We start from the raw sequence: 18,986 nt of genomic DNA, 5'->3' as shown, positions 1-18,986 counted from the left end.
AATGTGGACTTTATCATTGTTTGCTGAGTGGAGTGGTTCAATATAGTTTATTAAAATAGCAGTACTCATATTCACTCTGTACAATTTAGGGGAGGTTGACTGGTTCGTACATAACATTCTTTTTGATACTGCCCCAAGCCTGGTTTTTCGTGATATAAAAAATTTATTTGTTTCCCTATAATCTGCCCCAAATTTGGATTTCAGTGCTCCAAAAGTAACATTTTTCTGCTTCCAAAGTTGTTCAAAATTTTTTTTCGGCTGTTACACCCCTGAATTCGCGGTCTTCAGCAATCACGAGAAGTAGTCTATTATGCCTGTACAGACATGGAAAGTTGGTGTAAACAAAGTGAAACGTTCCTTTTTGAAATTCTACTACCAGTTATTCTGCTGAAAAACAATTGAGCAGAAAGGTAGCTATCTGAGAGTGGTTTAAGTAAAGTGCTTTTGTTAGAAAAAATTGTGGGCTCACGTCATCAACCTTTAAATGTGCCGGCAAAAGGGAGGAGTTAGGTGGGAATAAATTGTGCATATCCAACCTTCAAACTTAGTATGGTGACTCGTTCAGTTTTAAAGCATTATGTTGGCATTGTTTATGTGGCGTAAGAGCTAAAGTCGTATATTTCTTCTGTGGCCTAAATAGGCTAAGTAAAGAAGAAAGAAAACGGAAATTCAAGCAGTGTTCGTGAAAACTACAGCAATGGTTGAGCCGCAAGACTTTTTTTGCTTTTTTAGCTGTTGACATACTATCTGCTAAAAATATTTTAAACTTCTGTAAGCAAACATTTCCTCACAAAAATCCTTGCGAAATTGGCAAAAAGTGACTATGAGGAGATTCAGTCGTAAATTAAGCATAGAGGTCGTCATGCTAAAAATACATGAGAAAGTTCACTGTGCATGGGTGCAACGGCTGCGCCAATTCGGCACTATTCCCGATTGTTGCGCCGAGCTGTGCCAAAGCTGTAAAATTTGCTGAAATTATGCCATGCTGTACTAAAATGCCCAGCCAGGCTAAAAAATTTTTCTGGTGCACTAATTTCAGCGAGAAATGCAGGACTGCCACATGCAGTTTGCGCGACCTTAACTTTAGAGCCTAGAATATGCTTAGCATATTCTAGGCACCCATCATAGGCTCGCAAGACGTGATCGTCCTGATAAAGTAATAACGCCGTCCGCAGCGGATACCCACCGGTGGTACGATGGAACTTCAGACAAAAATGTATTGCTGTAGCTACGAACGCTTTGTGGTGAATGTGAATTTCCTAGCCTCAAAACGCCACTGTGGCTTGTTAGGAACTTAACTGAAAGCATATGCCGCGTTTCGCTCGCGCGAACAAGCTTGATGTTAGGGTGGCTAGAATTGGGAGGAAATGCCGCTAGGGGCGCTCCATGGGACAACCGCCGACTTCACAAATTACCCAAAGGAAGCCTAGTGCTCTACAGTGCAGCATCAACCCCCCCCCCCCCCCCCCCCGTTATTTTTTTTGGTGTTCACCTCGTTTTTATTGCATGTGGGTCGTGCTTTTTTTTTATAAGTAAGGACGATGCCTTACAAAATAATAAAAAAAAAAGCTTAACGTTCTTGCATCATTTCTGACTGCAACTTTGGGAGATAGTAGGGGTCCTTAAAAGTTCTAAAAACTTAAATAACGAATTGAATGACACATATTCGAAATGCCGACTAGTTTTTCAAATATAGAGCAATGGCGGAAAAATCTCGGAGGAGGAACGCATATTAGGACGAGACAGCACTTATTTATTTTAAATGGTGGATTATCAAGATGCATGCACCCAAGCAATCTGTTAATCAACTATTGATTCCGCACGGATAACAAATGATGGTGCTTATGGTTAAAACTTAATGGTCACCAAGCGATAATATCAATGGATGACATTCGTTACGTTGATTCAGCAAACATATTGTTTGTTATGCCTCACTTTTATTTAAAAGGTTGCGAGACATCTCTATGAAAATACCCCATTTCAGCAAACACTTAAAATTTTTCATTAGCTGTTACTAGTGATGCGAGTTTACCTCAGTTAAGCTAATATAATGGCATTCTTAGTGGTTAAAATTAGTCGTATTGATCTTTTTGTTCATGTTTCTGATTGTCTATTTCACATTAAATATTGTTGAGGCTACTGTTCTAAGAATTGTTCTCTTACTATTGAATAATATGCAATTGGTAGTTGATTCGTAGTTATTATGCTATTTCATTCGTATTTGATTTGTTCCTAAAATTTTCTATTTGCGAATTCTTGCTGGTTAAGGTCGTCGACAAAAAAAAAGCATCTGTTCTGAGCACTGGGGTGCAAAGAGCTGTTCGAGACGTGGGCTCATGTGTTGAGGCTCAATAACTGGTGCCCACTTTGTCTGTTACGTTGCGTGCTATATGTGACAGCAGAGCATTTTCTTTGCATCAACTGTGAACTATGCAAAGTAGCTTACTACAGCATAAAAAAATGACACCCCTATTCTGTCGGCGGGGTCACGGTGGGTGGTCTCCTTTGCCTGTCTGGCGGTGTGTACGTGCCACTTAATTCAGTCGCTTGAGAATAAGCTGACCATTTTTAAATGTGGAGCATTTCTTAGTCGCACGATGTCGCTGACCCGGCGTCGGCAGCGCCGTCCACAACCCCGCTGTCCGTGCTCGCGTATCGTGCCAGCCCAGGAAGACACCCGCAAAACTGTCGCTGCCCTCCCCCACAACCGTTCACTGGCCACCTTGTATATATAGGCACTGGGTCGCGCATACAGAATTTAGTCAAGGGCGTATTTTCTTGGCTTTTGCTTGACTTGACGCTTTGCTTGACTTCTGTAGGTGCGATGGAAGCAACAGTACCTTGAAGCAGTACTGGAGCACAACCCATCAGCGTGCCACCACTCATTGAAGGCAGTGATGGAAGTGTTGCTCCAAAGTGCAATATTTGCTAGTAACTGCTCCAAACTTGCTCCAAATGGTGTTGGCAAACTAAAAATAATAAAGTTAAACCATGGAACCATCTCGTGAGCTTAAGGGACACCAAAAGCAAGCTGTATACACTATCATCTTAGTATGCTACTCGGTGGCGTAAATCCAGAAAAGTCTCGGGTGACACATATCAGGCCATGATGTCCAAGTTGTATTTTTAATATGGGATGTATGTTTATATAAGAATTAAACCATGCTTTCAAATAAAATATAAAAAAAAAACGAGCATGTGGTCCGGGCTCGAGAAATAGCATTTGTTCTATTCAGTCTTTTTTTCAGCTTTTTTCGATTTCCATAGTTCACACAGCTGAGGGGCATTTAACACAGGTACGCAGTAAAAGTTCAAAAGCATTTTAAAAGTTAATTGTGCTATACTTAACTGTTAACTGAATTATATGACGTGCTAAAGCTAAATTTCAAGGGGGACACTTGCAATGGCTGTCCTCCCCAGTCTGAACACAAGAAAAGTTCGTACTGCCTTGACTCTTCCCCCTCCGCCCTCCATAATTTACGTGCATACTAGCATATGGCATGTATAGTAATGAATATAAATATTTATTAGATGTTTAAGTGATGTTTTAGACTTGAGGAGTTGCTAGGAACCCTAGCTATAGCATTTTTTTCTGCTACACCACTGCTCCTGACAATGTGGCCAAGGAATTTGAGTTCCTCATATCCAAAATAACACTTTTCCAGTTTCAGAGAGAGGCCGGCAGTGCGAATAGCCGGAAGAACCGCCTCAAGCCGCTCAATGTGCTGTTCAAAAGTCGTAGAAAAAACGACTACGTCGTCTAAATACATTAAACAGGAGTGCCACTTCAGGTCACATAAAACTGGGTTCATCATTTGTTGGAATGTGGCTGGAGTGGGGCACAGGCCAAAAGGGAGAAATTTAAAAAATTTAAATTCATGAAGACCGTCAGTTGTAATAAGCGCCGTTTTTTCTCGGTCCCGTTCGTCTACTTCAATCTGCCGATATCCGCTACGTAGATCCATGGAAGAGAAATAACGGGCATGTCGCAGGCGATCCAAGGAGTCATCAATACGAGGTAGAGGATATACGTCTTTTTCGTTATCTTGTTCAGTTTGTGGTAGTTGACGTAGAATCGTAATGAACCATCTTTCTTTTTAACCAGAACAACTGGTGACCAAGGACTAGTCGATCGTTGAATTACGTCGTCGTCGAGCATTCGTTTCACTTGATAACGGATAGCATCCTTCTCCTTCTGCGACAGGCGGTAAGCATGTTGGCGCACAGGTTAGTCGTTGGGCTCAGTGATAATTCCGTGCTTCATTAGAGGAGTCTGCCGGACTTTCGAAGTAGTGGCAAAGCAGTCACTAAAGGATGAGAGGAGACAACCTTGCCCTCTTAGGTTCTTCTAACTGGCGATTGACGTTGAAGCGACTAGTCACGTCAGTATCGCAGCTGTTGTCAGTCGAGATCGCCGTAATCAAAGGGAAGGCGTCCAAATCATCCAGTGCTTCCACATAAGCTATGGTTGTGCGTTTGCGAAATGCCTGTGTTCGTCACTGAAATTCGTAACTAGAACCGAAGTCTGGCCATTTCGGAGTTGAACGACACTTCGAGCAACGGCGACTTCGCGATCAAGCAATAACGTCAGGTTACTTTCGGCGATGCCCGTAATCGACTACTCCCATGGACATTCAACGAGCACGAAGATACTACTGCGAGGTGGCAACGTGACGCAATAATCGACTACGCGTAAGGCCACGCCACGATGTTTGTTCTCGATGTCGGAATCTGGAGAAACACAGTTAGTGAAACTGACGAACAAATCACGTAGATTAATTATTGCTCCATACTCTTGCAGAAAATCCATGCAAAAAATGACCGGCCAAGAACAATTGGGCAGTACAAGGAATGACGCTACAAAAGCAGACGCGCAAATCTCAAGCCTGGCGGTGCACCTTCCTATAAGGGATACGAGGTGCCCTCCAGCGGTGATTAGTTGAGGGCCGTCCCACGTTGTCAGCACTTTGTGTAGACGAGTGGCCAATGAAGCACTCATCATCGAGTAATCGGCTCCCGTGTCGGCAAGCGCAGTGACTGGATAACAGTCGACGGAAACAATAATGGCAGCGGACGTTCTGTTGGCGGTTTCAGAAAGAGGCTTTGACGGCTCGTCGTAAGGCAGCGGCAGAGGGTATTTGTCGATTCGCGTGACAGCGGCCTCACTTCCGGAGGTCGCCGTTTTCAGTTTCCCCAGCGTGGGATTGCGCCACTTACACCAAGGGACCCAAAGGCGGGTCGGGCGCGGTGCGTTGATGCGGACGGACAAAGTGATAATAACCGTGACTGTCGTCGTGGCGGGACAGGATCGGGATGACTACCTTCCAAGTAATCCGCAATTTCTTGTGGGCGCTCACCACAGCGTGGACAACGGGCATCTGGGTGGAATTCAGCGTACGCATATTTGTTGGTAGTAACAGTCGCGGTACATGTGTCCAACTTTGCCACAGTGGTAGCACAAAAGACAATTGTCGTCTGCACGCCAGACGGTGGACCTTCGCGGGCCAGGACGAAAATCGACCTGAGAAGGCAGGCGATGGGCTGGATTTGGAAAGCGTCTAGTGGTCCCAGCAGGTGGATGAGCAAAGTGTGCCGTCGACGGTGTAGAGACGCGTAGGGCATCTGCGTAGGAAAGCGTAACAGGTTCGACTTGCGATGGTGGTGAGGAGTGAACGAACTGCCTGATTTCATTACGAACGACGTCTGTAAAAGCAGCGCTACTGGGAGGGGACGCTGCATGAAATTTCCGAAGTTCTTTGCGTACAACTTGCTGTACAACTTGCAGTATGAGTTCTGCAAGGACCTCCCTGTTATCACCTCCTAGTACAAGCGAGCACACAGCGGACATGGCCGTCTGATGCTCATCCTGCGACAACCGCTGCCGAAGCATGCGCTCCATAATTGGGGCCTCACGTATGAACTCGGACACAGTCGTAGGAGGGTTGCGCACAAGGCCTGCGAAAAGTTGTCCTTTACGCCTCGCATTAGCAGGCGCACTTTCTTGTCTTTTGGCATGTGGGGGTCAGCCCGTCGAAACAGTCGCGACATCTCTTCGATAAACATTGCAACGCTCTCGTTCGGCATTTGAAACCGCAAAGAAAGTGCCTGCTTTGCTCTCTCTTTCCTTTCAGGGTTACTACGCTCCTCGCGAAGCTGCCGATGGAATTCCTGCCAACGTGTGAATGAAGTTTCGTGGTTCTCGTACCCCACTCTTGCCGCGTCTAAGAGGGAGATATACACGCTCTTCGACTTACTGCGATTGTCCCAGTCGTTGATGGCGGCAACCCGGTCGAAACGGTCAAGTCAGTCTTCGACATCTTTGCCGGCATCACGATATAATGGATTCGATGTGCGAGGCGTGTTGATGACACAGGGTTATGCTCAGTTTGGGTTGCGGATGTGGCAAACATTGTCCTCGCAGAACTTGCCAAGGGGCCGTACTGCGGTGGTAGTCCTTGAAGGCGGCGGCTGTTTCGATGGATATCAGCAGACTCTGGTGCACTGGGTGTGGTTGCTTCTGGTCCAGGACCAGCAAGCATAAGACGTTGCAGTACAGTACCCAGCACGTCCACCAGTCTGTCGCGAGAGTAAACGATAGACAGGAACTCGAAGTGGACGACCGTTTACTCAGCCACAGCAGCCAATCACTTCTTCGCTCTCGTCTTCTGCCACCAACACATTGTGGCAGTATGATGGACGCCCTGCTGCAAGGCTTCAAATCGTTCATCTGCTTGTGCTACCTGGATGACTTCATCATTTTTCTCCTTTTTTCGACACACTTTGAAAGGCTATCAAAAATCTTGCCTGACTTTTGTGCGGGGGGACAGCACCTCAATTCGGCAAAGTGCCAATCCGACTGTCGTAAAATTTCTCTGCTCGGACAAAAGGTTATTCATTGATCCTGTAGGTGTTTTCCCTGATCAAGATAAAATACGTGCAGTAAAAGATATCCCTGTACAAATGTGTACCAAAGACGTTTGCAGTGTCGTTGGCCTCAGTGCTTATTTCTGCCGCTTTGTTAAAAACTTCGCAGACGTCGAACGCCCTGTTACTCACCTCCTCAAAAAAGATGGCTACATCGGGGCCCTTAGCAAGCAGATGCGTTCCGAAATATAGTGTGGCTGTTTACTTCTTCTATCCTCGCTCACTTTGACATCTCGACTCTAACAGAAGTTCGTACAGACACAAGTGGCTATGGCATCGATGCAGTCCTGGCCGAGAAACAACGACGCGACCTTGTTGCTGCCTATGCCAGCCGCCTTTTTTCGTCCGGTGAAAGAAAATATTCAGTAAGTGAATGCGAATGTTTGGCACTTGTTTGGGCAGTCGGTAAATTTTGTCCCTATTTGTGCTGTCAGCCATTCACAGTCATCACTGATCACCACCCCTTGTGCTGGCTTTCATCCCTGAAAGACCCTTCAGGCGGTCTTGGCCGTTCGGCCCTGCGCCTTAAAGAATTTTACTGCTAAGTCCTGTACGAAACCGGCTGCTTGCATCAAGGTGCCGACTGCTTGTCCCGATATCCTGTCTACCCTCCAGGCGGCAACTCCTTTACAACCACCCTTCCTGCCGACGTTCTTTCTCTATCCGCATTTCATGACATAGGAATCGAGCAGCGGCGGGATACTTTTTTGGACAGTATCATTCGAAAGCTAACATTGATGATGCCCTACCCTTTCCTTTGAATGTTTGAGTTACACGATGGTGTATTGTGCTGTACAATATGCATCCTGACGGCCCAGAAAGACTACTTGTCGTTCCCTTTCAATTGCGTCAGACTGTTCTCTCCCAGCATCATGATGCACCGATAGCTAGTCAACTCGGCGTGTTACGGACCTACGGCAGAGTTCGCCTGCGCTTCTTCTGGCCTGGCATGTACTGCGACGTCTGCTTTTATGATGCAGCCTGCGACCCTTGTGAACGACGGAAAACACCAAATGCCCTTCTTGCTGGTTGTCTTCAGCCACTGGACATCCCACGAGGCCCATTCTACTGCGTTGGCATGGACCTGCTTGGCCCTTTTCCTACGTCAGCTGTGGGTAATCAGTGGATTGCAGTAGCGACAGATTATACTACCCAATGTGGGAACACATGGGCCCTTCCAACTAGCTGTGCAACTGATGTGGCTGATTTCTTTTTGGAGGACGTCCTTCTACATCACCGCGCCCCTCGACAACTCCTTACTGATCGAGGCAGGTACTTCTTTTCCAAAGTGGTTGATGACCTCCTGCGCAACTAAACACAAGCTTTTGACTGCTTATCATCCACAAACAAATGGTCTCAATCACACTCTCAACGACATGCTCTCCATGTATGTCTCCACCGATAACTGCAACCGGGACACTACGTTACCGTTTGTAACATTCGCGTACAATTCCTCTAGACACGACACCGCTGGGTTCTCTCCTTTATTTCTGTTGTTCGGCCATGACCGTTCATTACCTTTTGACATGCTTCTGCCGACCAGACTAAATGACACGTCTAAGTACGCTCGAGATGCAATAATCAAGGCCCAAGCGGCACACCAAGTTGCTTGACGACTACTGGACCCCCAGGACAATCAGAAGAGCGTATATGATGCTCGCCATCGTGATGTTTACTTCACACCTGGCAATCTCGTTCTGCTTTGGTCCCTCTCGCGCCACCTTAAACTTTTGGAGGAATTACTCCCCCGCTGTTCAGGTCCCTACCGCATCTTACGCCAAGTACCTGATGTCACTTACGAAATCGCCCCTACCAACCCCGCCATCATTCACCCTCACACTGACATAGTACATGTTACGCAACTCAACCCATATTACTTTAGTGCTTCCCGATTAGCAACGGGTGGGTGCTCCAGCCGCCGGGGTGATTATGTAACGGGCAGTTGATAACGACGAAGAGGACAGGAAAGAAGACGATGTAGGCAGTCTCTACGAGCGAGCTCGATGCCATCTTGTCTGTCCAGAGTTCATTCTGTATTTTGTTCAGTAAAGTTATTCTCCACGTAACATCATGTCCCATTTTATTCAAACTCTTCATGACATTGCTGGGAGAAACTAGGTCCCAAGATACAGCAGGCAGGTCGGCAGCTCCGGACGCGAGAAAAAAATTCTCGTAGAGGCGTATCCAGCGGGTTCATGTTATGGCTGGAGTGCCCGGGGTGACGGCGAAAACCATTGCGGTGTGATCGAAAACCTCATCGCCAGATTGTAGTGTCAGCAATACGGCGCGACTCAGGACAATGAACACACTCAACCCATGCCACTGCTTATTCCGGCGACAGTCATATTTATATGTCAGAGGTGGCGCCATTTCTTGAGAACAGTTGAACATAACTTAAGTCACCTAGTGTTGACCTTTAAATACAACGCCTACCTTCCAAAACGGCACTCGTCATGGCCTGACCACAGGGGCGTGTTGTAGCGTGTCAGCGCATAGCTTTATGCATACCTGCCAAGTTTCCCGGATTGGCCGGGAGACTATCCTGTTTCGACCGTGTTTTCAGTTTGTACAGTTGTCATAAAAACCTCCCAGAAATCGAAATTTCTATGCGTGATCTGGCCGCATTGACATAAAAAAGCAGCTCAATCCGCTCCAGTTTTTTCGAACCTGTCTCATTTTATTATAATTGAGTTTAAGAGGCGTTAATCTAAATGCAGAGTAAAATCTAAGTAATGCGAAAATGCGGCAGATACGAATTCGTGAATGAATGAATGAAACCACATTTATTTCACTTTCTTCATACCAAGGACGTCGCAGTAGATAGAATGCTTGTAATTCCCCAGCAGAATTTCACTATGTCCGTTGGACCTAAATTAGAATGTTCCGAACGCACTTCCTAATCGGGGCGGGTGATACGAACTTTAGTACGAAAACAGTCGAACGTAGGCCTAGAGCAGCGTACCCGAAGCTTCAGAAGTACGCGTGCGACCGGCGTGCACCGTTTTTTACACTGCATGGGCAGTAGGGGTGATCGCCTCCTTCTCCTCAATATCTGTCAGCACCCTTCTCACTGCACTGCTTCCTGTCCTCCTCGTATCACCAATAAAGACTAATGAAAAACCACAGTGAGCACACATTAATAGTATTTATGCTATGAAGGGGTTTTTCTGATAGTATAAACAGAAAAGGTCATGGCTACGCCCGCCTCACCAATGTTACTTCGGAAGACCCCCCCCCCGAAATGAGTGGCTGGATCCACCCCTGCTAGGAAGCACTCCGAAAAAGCCAACCGAAGATAGTCTGAGGGCTCAAATGCTGCCAACTAAACATGCAGCCACTTTTCAGAGGGCTCTTAAACGACCAACCAACTATGCCATAAGAAAAAGGTGGGTGGTTGGTACCCCAGGTATATAGTTCCGGGAACGGGATAATTGACAGGACCAGACTGCCCCTTGTTGGGCCGGGCAGCAAAGGCTAGTAAGAGAGGGAGGGATATAGAGTGCCCGAAGCCCGGAGAAACAGAGAATTATGCAAGATTCTCAGCTCCCTAATTCAGTTGTAAGTAATGTGAATACATGTCTTGTATTGTATCAAACCCTTATATTGTAACCTCGTTTGGTAAATTACAGATGTTTGCTTCTTTCCTCCTCTTGGCCCCCATGTCGTAACGTAGCATCCGTAACTGCATCTGTTCATGAGAACTCGGTGTTTTTTTTTTTTCTTCAACACCACGCAGCTAATTGCGGCGGTTTATGTAGTGAGAAACGCGGTGTGAGTTTCTAGCTCTAGTTGCTAGCGTGCACGGTGTAGAAATAAAATATCATGAGGTGGAAAAAAAAAAAATGTTTGCTTTGTCCCGCTTGGTTTCTTAATAAGCTCTTTGTCGCAGTTCCCCCACGAAATTGCGGCCGGCGCATGTACTAAAGGTGAACATTATGTTTACGCACTTTGTCGAGCCAGGCAGAGAGTGTCAACACCTAATTATTTTTCTTGCACCTTGGATAATTTTAATGTCCTCTGATTGTGGGGAAGAGAACTAAACCTTGCTTCTGCCACAGGGACGCAATGTGATCCTGGAGCAGTCCTGGGGTGCCCCCAAGATCACCAAAGATGGTGTGACTGTTGCCAAGGGCATTGAGCTGAAGGACCGCTTCCAGAACGTTGGGGCTAAGCTGGTGCAGGACGTGGCCAACAACACTAATGAGGAGGCGGGCGACGGCACCACCACGGCCACTGTGTTGGCGCGGGCCATTGCGCGCGAGGGCTTCGAGCGCATCTCCAAGGGGGCCAACCCCATCGAGATCCGCAAAGGAGTCATGTTGGCCGTTGAGCGGGTCGTCGAGGAGCTAAAGAAGCTCTCCAAGCAGGTCACCACGCCTGAGGAGATTGCCCAGGTGGCCACCATTTCGGCCAATGGGGACCGCTCTATTGGTGACCTCATCTCAGATGCCATGAAGCGGGTTGGCAGGGATGGCGTCATCACTGTCAAGGTAGACAGCCCCTTCCTCGTTTGTTTTTTGTTCCAGTTCAGATATTTTTTTTTTTTTTACTTTTACTGTAGTACTACACTATTGGTGAAGGCAAAATGGTAGAAACTGTGCGATGCACCGCATAGGCTACCTTTGAACAGCAACTTTTTCGTTTGTTGAGATATCTCAATGAAAATTTGAGGATAGACTAATAGCAAAGCCATTTGAATAACCACAAACTTTTATCCAGCTATGTTGAAAGGACACTAAAGGCATCTAACAGTTTGTATCAGCATGAAAGATCAATGTTTAGGAACGTCTCAAATTTCATTATTAGCAGCAGTACTGTACTTAGTAAAAAATTATGGTAAATGTGGCAAATGCGCAATCATGGCAAATTATGGCAAATGTGTAAATTATGGTAAATGTGCAACATGTAGTGAAATCTCAGTACTACGAATATCAAAAGACCACTAAAAATAATTCATTATTTTGAAAAGTCGTTGTGAAAATAATGAACATTTGTGCAAAAATCGTAAACGCAAACACGCAAGTTGCTTACCTGTGCTGTGCATACATTTGTGACCATGTTATGCTCTAATAAGCGTGAAGAAACAAACACGAACTATATGAAACCAGTGCGCGTTTATTTGAAGAAGAGCAATCTATCCTGATGTGGGCAGCTCGACTGGTGAAAGATGAACTCTCAACCGTGCGCATCCTTTTTACCCACTGTGATGCATCAGCGTTGAATACGGATTCTTCACTTTGGTTCGAGCGCGCTGTTTCAATGTCATCATTGCTCTCATCCCAGTTTCCTTCTCGCGAGAAATGGTGTGGATCTTGTATAGTAAAAGCTCGTTAATGGGAGAAGCGGGTCTTAGAGACCGAAAATCGCTAAAGATACGATTTTTTGAAAATGATATATTTGGATTCTCCCACTATTGCTGCATAATCTCTCCAATTTTCACGCGTCCTACATAGGTAATTTAGCCATGAGTTTACGCTACGTTAGTGAGCTGAATTTTCGGCCATGGACGCGTGAAAAACGGGCTTTTTCAGCGCCGCAGTGTTGCCGTTCTAAGCTTGATACAGCAGCTGTCTTGGTCGCATTCGAAAGACTTTTTTTTTCTTTCATATCCTGCCGCGCTTTTTTTCATCCACTCAGTATGCACGCCGTGAATTCGCATACAAAAAAAGCCCCATCGTGTGAGCCTATTGATGCAGTGAGCACACGTGACTAAATCGCGCCTTTTGATTCACCGGGCCTCTTGAGCTGTCTGCTGCGTGCGGCAGCGGAGCGCAAGCGATGCGGCGAGTGTATGTCATTTTGTACTCGTCGGCTTCCTGAACTTCCGAGAGCTAGCGAGAAATTAGAGCAAGCATCTCTGTATAGTCTCTACGCTCGACGGTATACTGGTACGGCGCTGAACGAGCTCGACAAAGCCGCCGGGACAGTGCGAAAGGCCTACGCTCTCGGCCGCGTTTTACCGAGCTGTCTGCTGCGTGCGGCAGTAGAACGCACATGAAGTCGTCAGTGTATCTCGCTCACATGTCATTGTTCTCGCCGGCTTCCTGAACCCTGTTTTTAGGCCTACGCTCTTGGCCACACTTTGAAACTGGCTTGAACTTTTCATCATGCCGAAGCCGTATCGCAAGTTCCGCACTGCTCACAAGTTTGGGAAAAAACGCAAGAAATCTACGGCAAAAATAGATAATGGCGCGGGTATATCCGACGCGCACCTAGTACAGAACTGCGCGGCGACGGAACACGATCCGTCGAATGAAACGCCAACATCTCTGCCTCTTTCCTTGGCCGCCTCGGACGAAGTCGGCGATAGGCAGCGCATAAGGAAGGACACAACCTTTTTGATCGTGCGCAACAGCAGAAAGTGAATGCTGATAAGATCAGCAGCTTATCGCGAGTTTCTGCGAGCGAGCGCAAGCTGCAAACGCTCGCAACAGCGGGAGAGGACTCGGACCCATTGGCGGCTGCCTGCGGGATCGCAGACTTATCTGCGATAAACAAGCTTCTTGAAAGAAGGGCTAAATGCCGGACATGCAGTGGGGCCATTTCTATTGAAAAATGCGAGTGTAAATGTAGACTTGCGATACAGCTGATTTCAGAGTGCCGCAACTGTGCACTTGTTGACAGTGAGTGGAGCTCTGGGAGGGTACCCAGTCAGGCTAAATGCGCTGCATTAAAGTCAATATCAGGAATGAAAGAAGCCTCCACACGTATTCTCAAATAACTTCAACTAGAGCAAAACTCCATGAGCGAGCGACGGGCAGAAGAGGGGGATTCTCGTCCGATTATGAGTGCCGAGCGAAAGTGTTCATCATCTTCCAGGTTCCTGCAACAAGCAAAGTGGCGGCAACGACAAAAGTGTGACAATGACAACTGCCCAGGTGCTTTCTGAGGCATTTATATGCAAAGAGAAGCATTTTTGTTTGTGCAGAATTCCTTGAATATACAGAGCTTTGTTTTTGCCATTTTTTTCAGTTCCAGCTTTTGGCCACCTTTAATTCTTCTGACAAGCGCTTCTCAGCTTTGGTACACTGGAGTTTGATCATTTTTGTCTTGTTGAGAAGCTGGATGCTTAGCGAGTGCAAGAAAGTGCCATATGCACTATAGGACACCATAAATTTTTAGAAAGAATAAAATACAAAAATTATCGTTCCTTGAAAGTGGAAGAATGAACTTGTAAACTTCATAACATTTGTTGTAGGAAAGCTAGAGCCATGAAACTTGCTTTTTATACTCTTTGCTAATTGTAGAATGCAATCACATTTTTTAATTCAGCAAGATCTGTACAGCCAATTTACTGAAAAGGTGATCAAAAGAACTTTTAAATAATGACTAATTAAAAACAAACTGGTAGAGGTACATAAAAACTGCATTCATATTTGATATATGCACATGTAAATACATCATCTGATAAGTTTTCATCACCCTAGCTTAAACAATAAGATGCCTGATGGCTAAGTGCCTCTTCCCTCCTTAATTCGAATTCAACTGGAACGCTGAGCAATTTCAAGTTAAACAAAATTCGAAATACAGTAGACTCGCGATAATTCAAACTGATCATTCATACCTTCGGTTAATTCAACTAAAATTCAATTTTTTTGTTGGCTCTCTATTCTTTCGATGTATTTAAAAGCCTCTTAATTCAAACTCCATTGTACGTACGGTTATTCATACTTCTTGCAATTCCGTACCATAAAATATCTGCTGCTTTCCCATTACTATTTAAAAATTTACAGGCTTATATAATTTTTACAGTCTAAAAAATGAAAACTAAGCGCCTTAGACTTTCCAGGGAAGCAGCTTTGCTAGTAAACAAATGTTTGAAACAAAGAACATGCATGGTAAACAATGATGCTTCTCAACTGGTATAGAGAACTTTGTGCTGCAAGCACATACCTATAGCAAAGAAGTAGTTGGCAATTCATAATTTTTTTAAAAGGTCTGATCAGCAGTAAATGGCCAATAAACTTGTAGACCTTACATCCCTACTTTCTGTTCATTGTGTGCAGTTAGGGTTTGAAGCACATAAAAATATTTAAATGGGATAAAATTAATGCCTGATCATAATGTGTAATGTCATCTCGCCCAGAGTCATCTATCCGAGAAATTATGATAATTCAAACTTATTGATAATTCCAACAAAATTAAGAGGTTGTTTCGAGTTTGAATTAACAAGAGCCAACTGTAATGAAAGTGAGCAAAAGAGCAAAAGTGGGAAGATTTTGGGGGTGGGGGCACGAAAAGTATTTATTGGCCAAAAAAAAAGTCTGTGATGACGATCTACTTTTTTTTTCCCGTGGCGCATTCCAGTGGCAGGGCCACTACCTGCCACTGGAATGCGCCACTCTCCCGCAGGGCAGGTGTGAAGGTGACGAATAGGAAGACCATGTGACTGAAACATTCCAAGCCGCAGCATATTCTTTGTGGGCAGCAGCAAAATATGCATGAAATCTGTCAGCCACATATTTTTCATTATCCTAATACCGAGTAAGTTTGTGCAATGACTCATTTGGCAAACGTCCAGCTGTCGTCGCAATCATTTATACAAAACAGCGGTGTCTAACTACACATGGTAGCTACCATTGCCGCCGCGCTCGCCGGCTGAAGAAAAATTCGGAGGCTGTGACGTTCAAGGACCACGTGACTCGTGGCCCTGCGCCTACTCCGTATTTCAGGCGAGAGCAATGCAAACTGCTCCTGGCTGCTCTCAAAGCAGTAAAAGCAGCCTCGCTCTATCAATGGATGACAGTGCTCCTGCCCCTGTTCGACCACTGAAACACGCCGGCTCTGAAGAGAGCACTTTGGGGGGAGGGGGACATTGTACTTGAGATAAAATGCCAGATATTTTCATGTGTTTATAAAGAAAATTCACAGTGTGATTCAGTTTTTGATGCCGATTTCAAGGATGTAATTACTGTTCCTCTAAACAAATAGTTTTTGAGATATCATAAAATTAATTACCCAATGTTTGCCGGTATAATGACTCAAGAAATTTGTATTACTGAGTTACTATTGGCACATGCCTGTGTACATGGTATTCCATTTCCCGCAGTTGTTTCGAAACATCGCTTCATTAGCAGTGACGCTTCATGGACACTTCATTCATGCATGTTCATCTACTAAATTTCTTGGTGTGGTATTAGATAAACAAGTGAAATTCAATGAGCATGCGCAGGCCTTAATTCAAAAGGTGTCTTTCGGTATTCACGTGATCATCAAAACACGACCTTACTTCTCCACTGAAATCCTTTTATCTTTACATTACGCATTCATTTATAGTCGCCTGTCATACTGCGTATCATCATGGGGAAGTACATATTGGTCACATGTAAATCATCTAGAACGATTACAGAATCAAGCTTTGAGGCTCATTACTTTCAAACCATGTTCTTCACCATCAGCCCTCCTTTTTAGCAACATTAACATTTGACCTCTGCATAAACTCTTCAGCTACAAAATTCTAATGATCATGTTTCGTATCGTTAATAATGAATTATGCATTTCTAGTTTCTCGGGAGTTACTCTTGTAAATACTAACAACACGAGGTTTTCAGCTAACTGTAATCTACTTCTACCTAAAGTATGTACCAACTATGGTCAAATGACTGCAAGGTTTTCATGCATAACACTGTGGAACATGCTGCCTGTTGATCTCAAATCATGCTCAATGTACTCCTTTAGTAAGTGCTTGAAGGTCTTATTGTTAAATGACTTATGACTTGACTGTTTTCTTTTGGTTTTCTTTGTTTCAAGCACATTGTCGCTATTGTTCATATGGCCCTACGTTGTTGCACCATTTTCTTTTAAATATTGCTGTGATTTCGTCGCTGTTTGCTGACTAAAAAGGTAATCCTTTTTTTACTTTTTGTTAGGAGGTCTCCCTGACAGTTTTTACTTTGGAACCTCCGATTGTTCATTCCCCATGTAAAAAATGTATTCATAAAAAATGTATATTTTTGAATAAACAACAACTAATGAACATAAGCTACAGAACAGTAGGAGTGATTTTTTTTATTTGATAATTTTAGCACGGTTTGTCGCAGCTTGCATTTCAGTTTTGCAGTTTTCATTTCAGTTTTCACTTTATGCTTCAATTTCTTGCAAAAGATATAATTTTTTTAAGATCTCGATAAAAAATGAACGCCTACCATTATGTGAAATAAAGATACAGCTACATGTCGCAACACAAATGACGGTCCTAGCTGCTCTGGAAGCAGAGATATCTTTTAGACAAGTTTGCAACTGCAGCAAAATTTGAATCCCGAGAAATCATGCACAAACATAAGTCCATTTTGGGCAGACAGTAGCATGGAAAAGCTGTTTATTTACAATGATTTGCAAATTCAGGTTTCTCAGTAGGCACCAGGCATGTAGTCCTTCTGTAGCGGATAGGCATTCTTACGAGTCACTCCGTTCAGACGGCGGTAGTTTACACACAGGCGTTGACTGCCATCTTTCTTGGGCACCAACACAATCGGAGACGCCCAGGCGCTGGACGAACGGCGAACAATGCCAGCTGAGAGCATCTCGTCCAGCAAGCCATCAATTACCCGCCTCTAGGCCTGGCTGATGCGCCTGGGGTTACACTTCAAAAGAAGCGCGTCGCCAGTTTCGATCCAATGGCTCGCCAAATCTGTACAACCTGGTTGATCGGTGAAGAGCTCATGGTATTCGCGTAACAATACTGACAGACGAGCCTTCTGTGTATCATTCAATTGAGTCGCACAGGCGATCAAAGGATGCGGAGCCTCTTCATGTCGTGCCGCTCGATCCCTATGGTGATTTTGAGCCGACAAGTGCGTAGCGCAGGGGCCTGCTCCCGAAGTTTGCACGCGACACGGTTTCGACGCTTCTACTGCACAGGCAACAGGAAGCGCCGGTGGGCTGATGAACAGCTTTAGCTCGGAAAAAGGTTCGTCGCGATAGATTCCATTCGCAATGTCCACTACGATACCGGTTTTTAGGAGGAAGTCCCGACCGACAATCACAGGAACACTGAGCCCTGGAAGATGAATGAAACGCGCGCGTCTCTTTCAGCTTCCCCATCTGACAGTCGATCTCGCGGCGCCCGCCGACTGGGCCACGCCTTTCGCGAGGGTGAATGTCATTCGGCTGTCCTGCAAGCGCACCGAGCGCTTCTGTAAGTGGGACAACACCTGTTCGCCAAACAACGAAGCACTTGGGCCCGTGTCCAGCAACGCTGAGAATTCGCGACCGACAATGGTGACCGAAATAAACGGCGCGTGCGCACCAGCAAGACTGCTTGCCCGGTACGCAGAGGGGAGAAGCAAAGGTTCAGCCGCTCGTGCCTTCACGAACGGCCCGCGCTCCCGTTTTCCTGCCTCACAGGAGGCACAAACGTGGAGCACTCCCTCGCTATGTGCCCTCGTTGACGACAGCGGAAGCAGCGCACTCCATCGCGGTCCCTTTCCCGAGATGGAGCAGCTTCGAGATGCAGGGGTCGATTCGCCGCGTGATCAAAGGAACCGCTCTGACGACCGTCACCACCGGTGATGCGCTGGGTCTGATTTCGTACCTGCTCGCTCGCGTCGAGTTACGATGCAGCGCCAGCCGCATGCCTCCCGTACATGTAGGGATCTAAAGCTCGATCGCTTATCTCCCACGTGCGCCCACTTGTAGCGGTAGCCGCAAAGACAGCTCCGGCGGGTTGTTGCCGCTGGGGAAGGGTAATGGCCCCTCCTCACGTGCAGGGCGGTTCAAGGGCCTCGCTGGCTGGTGGTGGTGGCAGGCGATAGGCACGTGCGGCGAGAATGTTGCCTTGATTGTGCTTTGCCTCGCCGGCCAATTCCTCCAAATCGCTGAAGCGACTGCCGCGCAGGTACGCTGAAAAAGTCTGGTGTGCCTGCCTGATCACCCGTTCGACGCGCTCCTCGTTCGAGGCTCTGGGCTCAGTGATAGAAAAAGGTCTTCCATCGCGCGTACGTCATCAGGAGCTTGTGTGCGGAGCTCGCACCGCATCCTACTCTCGTAGTCAGTGGGTTAGAATTCGCGCAAGAAGGCCGCGCGGAACTCGTCGAGGGTTGCTGCTTGGTGGCCGGAAAGCA

The 18,986-nt window shown here is 46.0% G+C and overlaps 1 protein-coding gene across 3 annotated transcripts in view; it reads left to right on the top strand.

The window, feature by feature from the left end:
• LOC119178179 (heat shock protein 60A) overlaps positions 1–18,986 on the top strand; it is a 170,811-nt gene that overhangs the window by 27,025 nt on the left and 124,800 nt on the right. For all 3 annotated transcript variants that reach the window (XM_037429361.2, XM_075886726.1, XM_037429360.2), the window contains one exon: positions 10,983–11,414. In XM_037429361.2, coding sequence (XP_037285258.2) covers positions 10,983–11,414 — 432 coding nt within the window. The remainder of the gene's footprint in view (positions 1–10,982; positions 11,415–18,986) is intronic.

Source organism: Rhipicephalus microplus, chromosome 1 (assembly GCF_043290135.1).
Source record: "Rhipicephalus microplus isolate Deutch F79 chromosome 1, USDA_Rmic, whole genome shotgun sequence".
Lineage (NCBI taxonomy): Eukaryota > Metazoa > Arthropoda > Arachnida > Ixodida > Ixodidae > Rhipicephalus > Rhipicephalus microplus.
The sequence above is the reverse complement of the archived record's forward strand: the minus strand, read 5'-3'. Positions and strand labels throughout refer to the sequence as shown.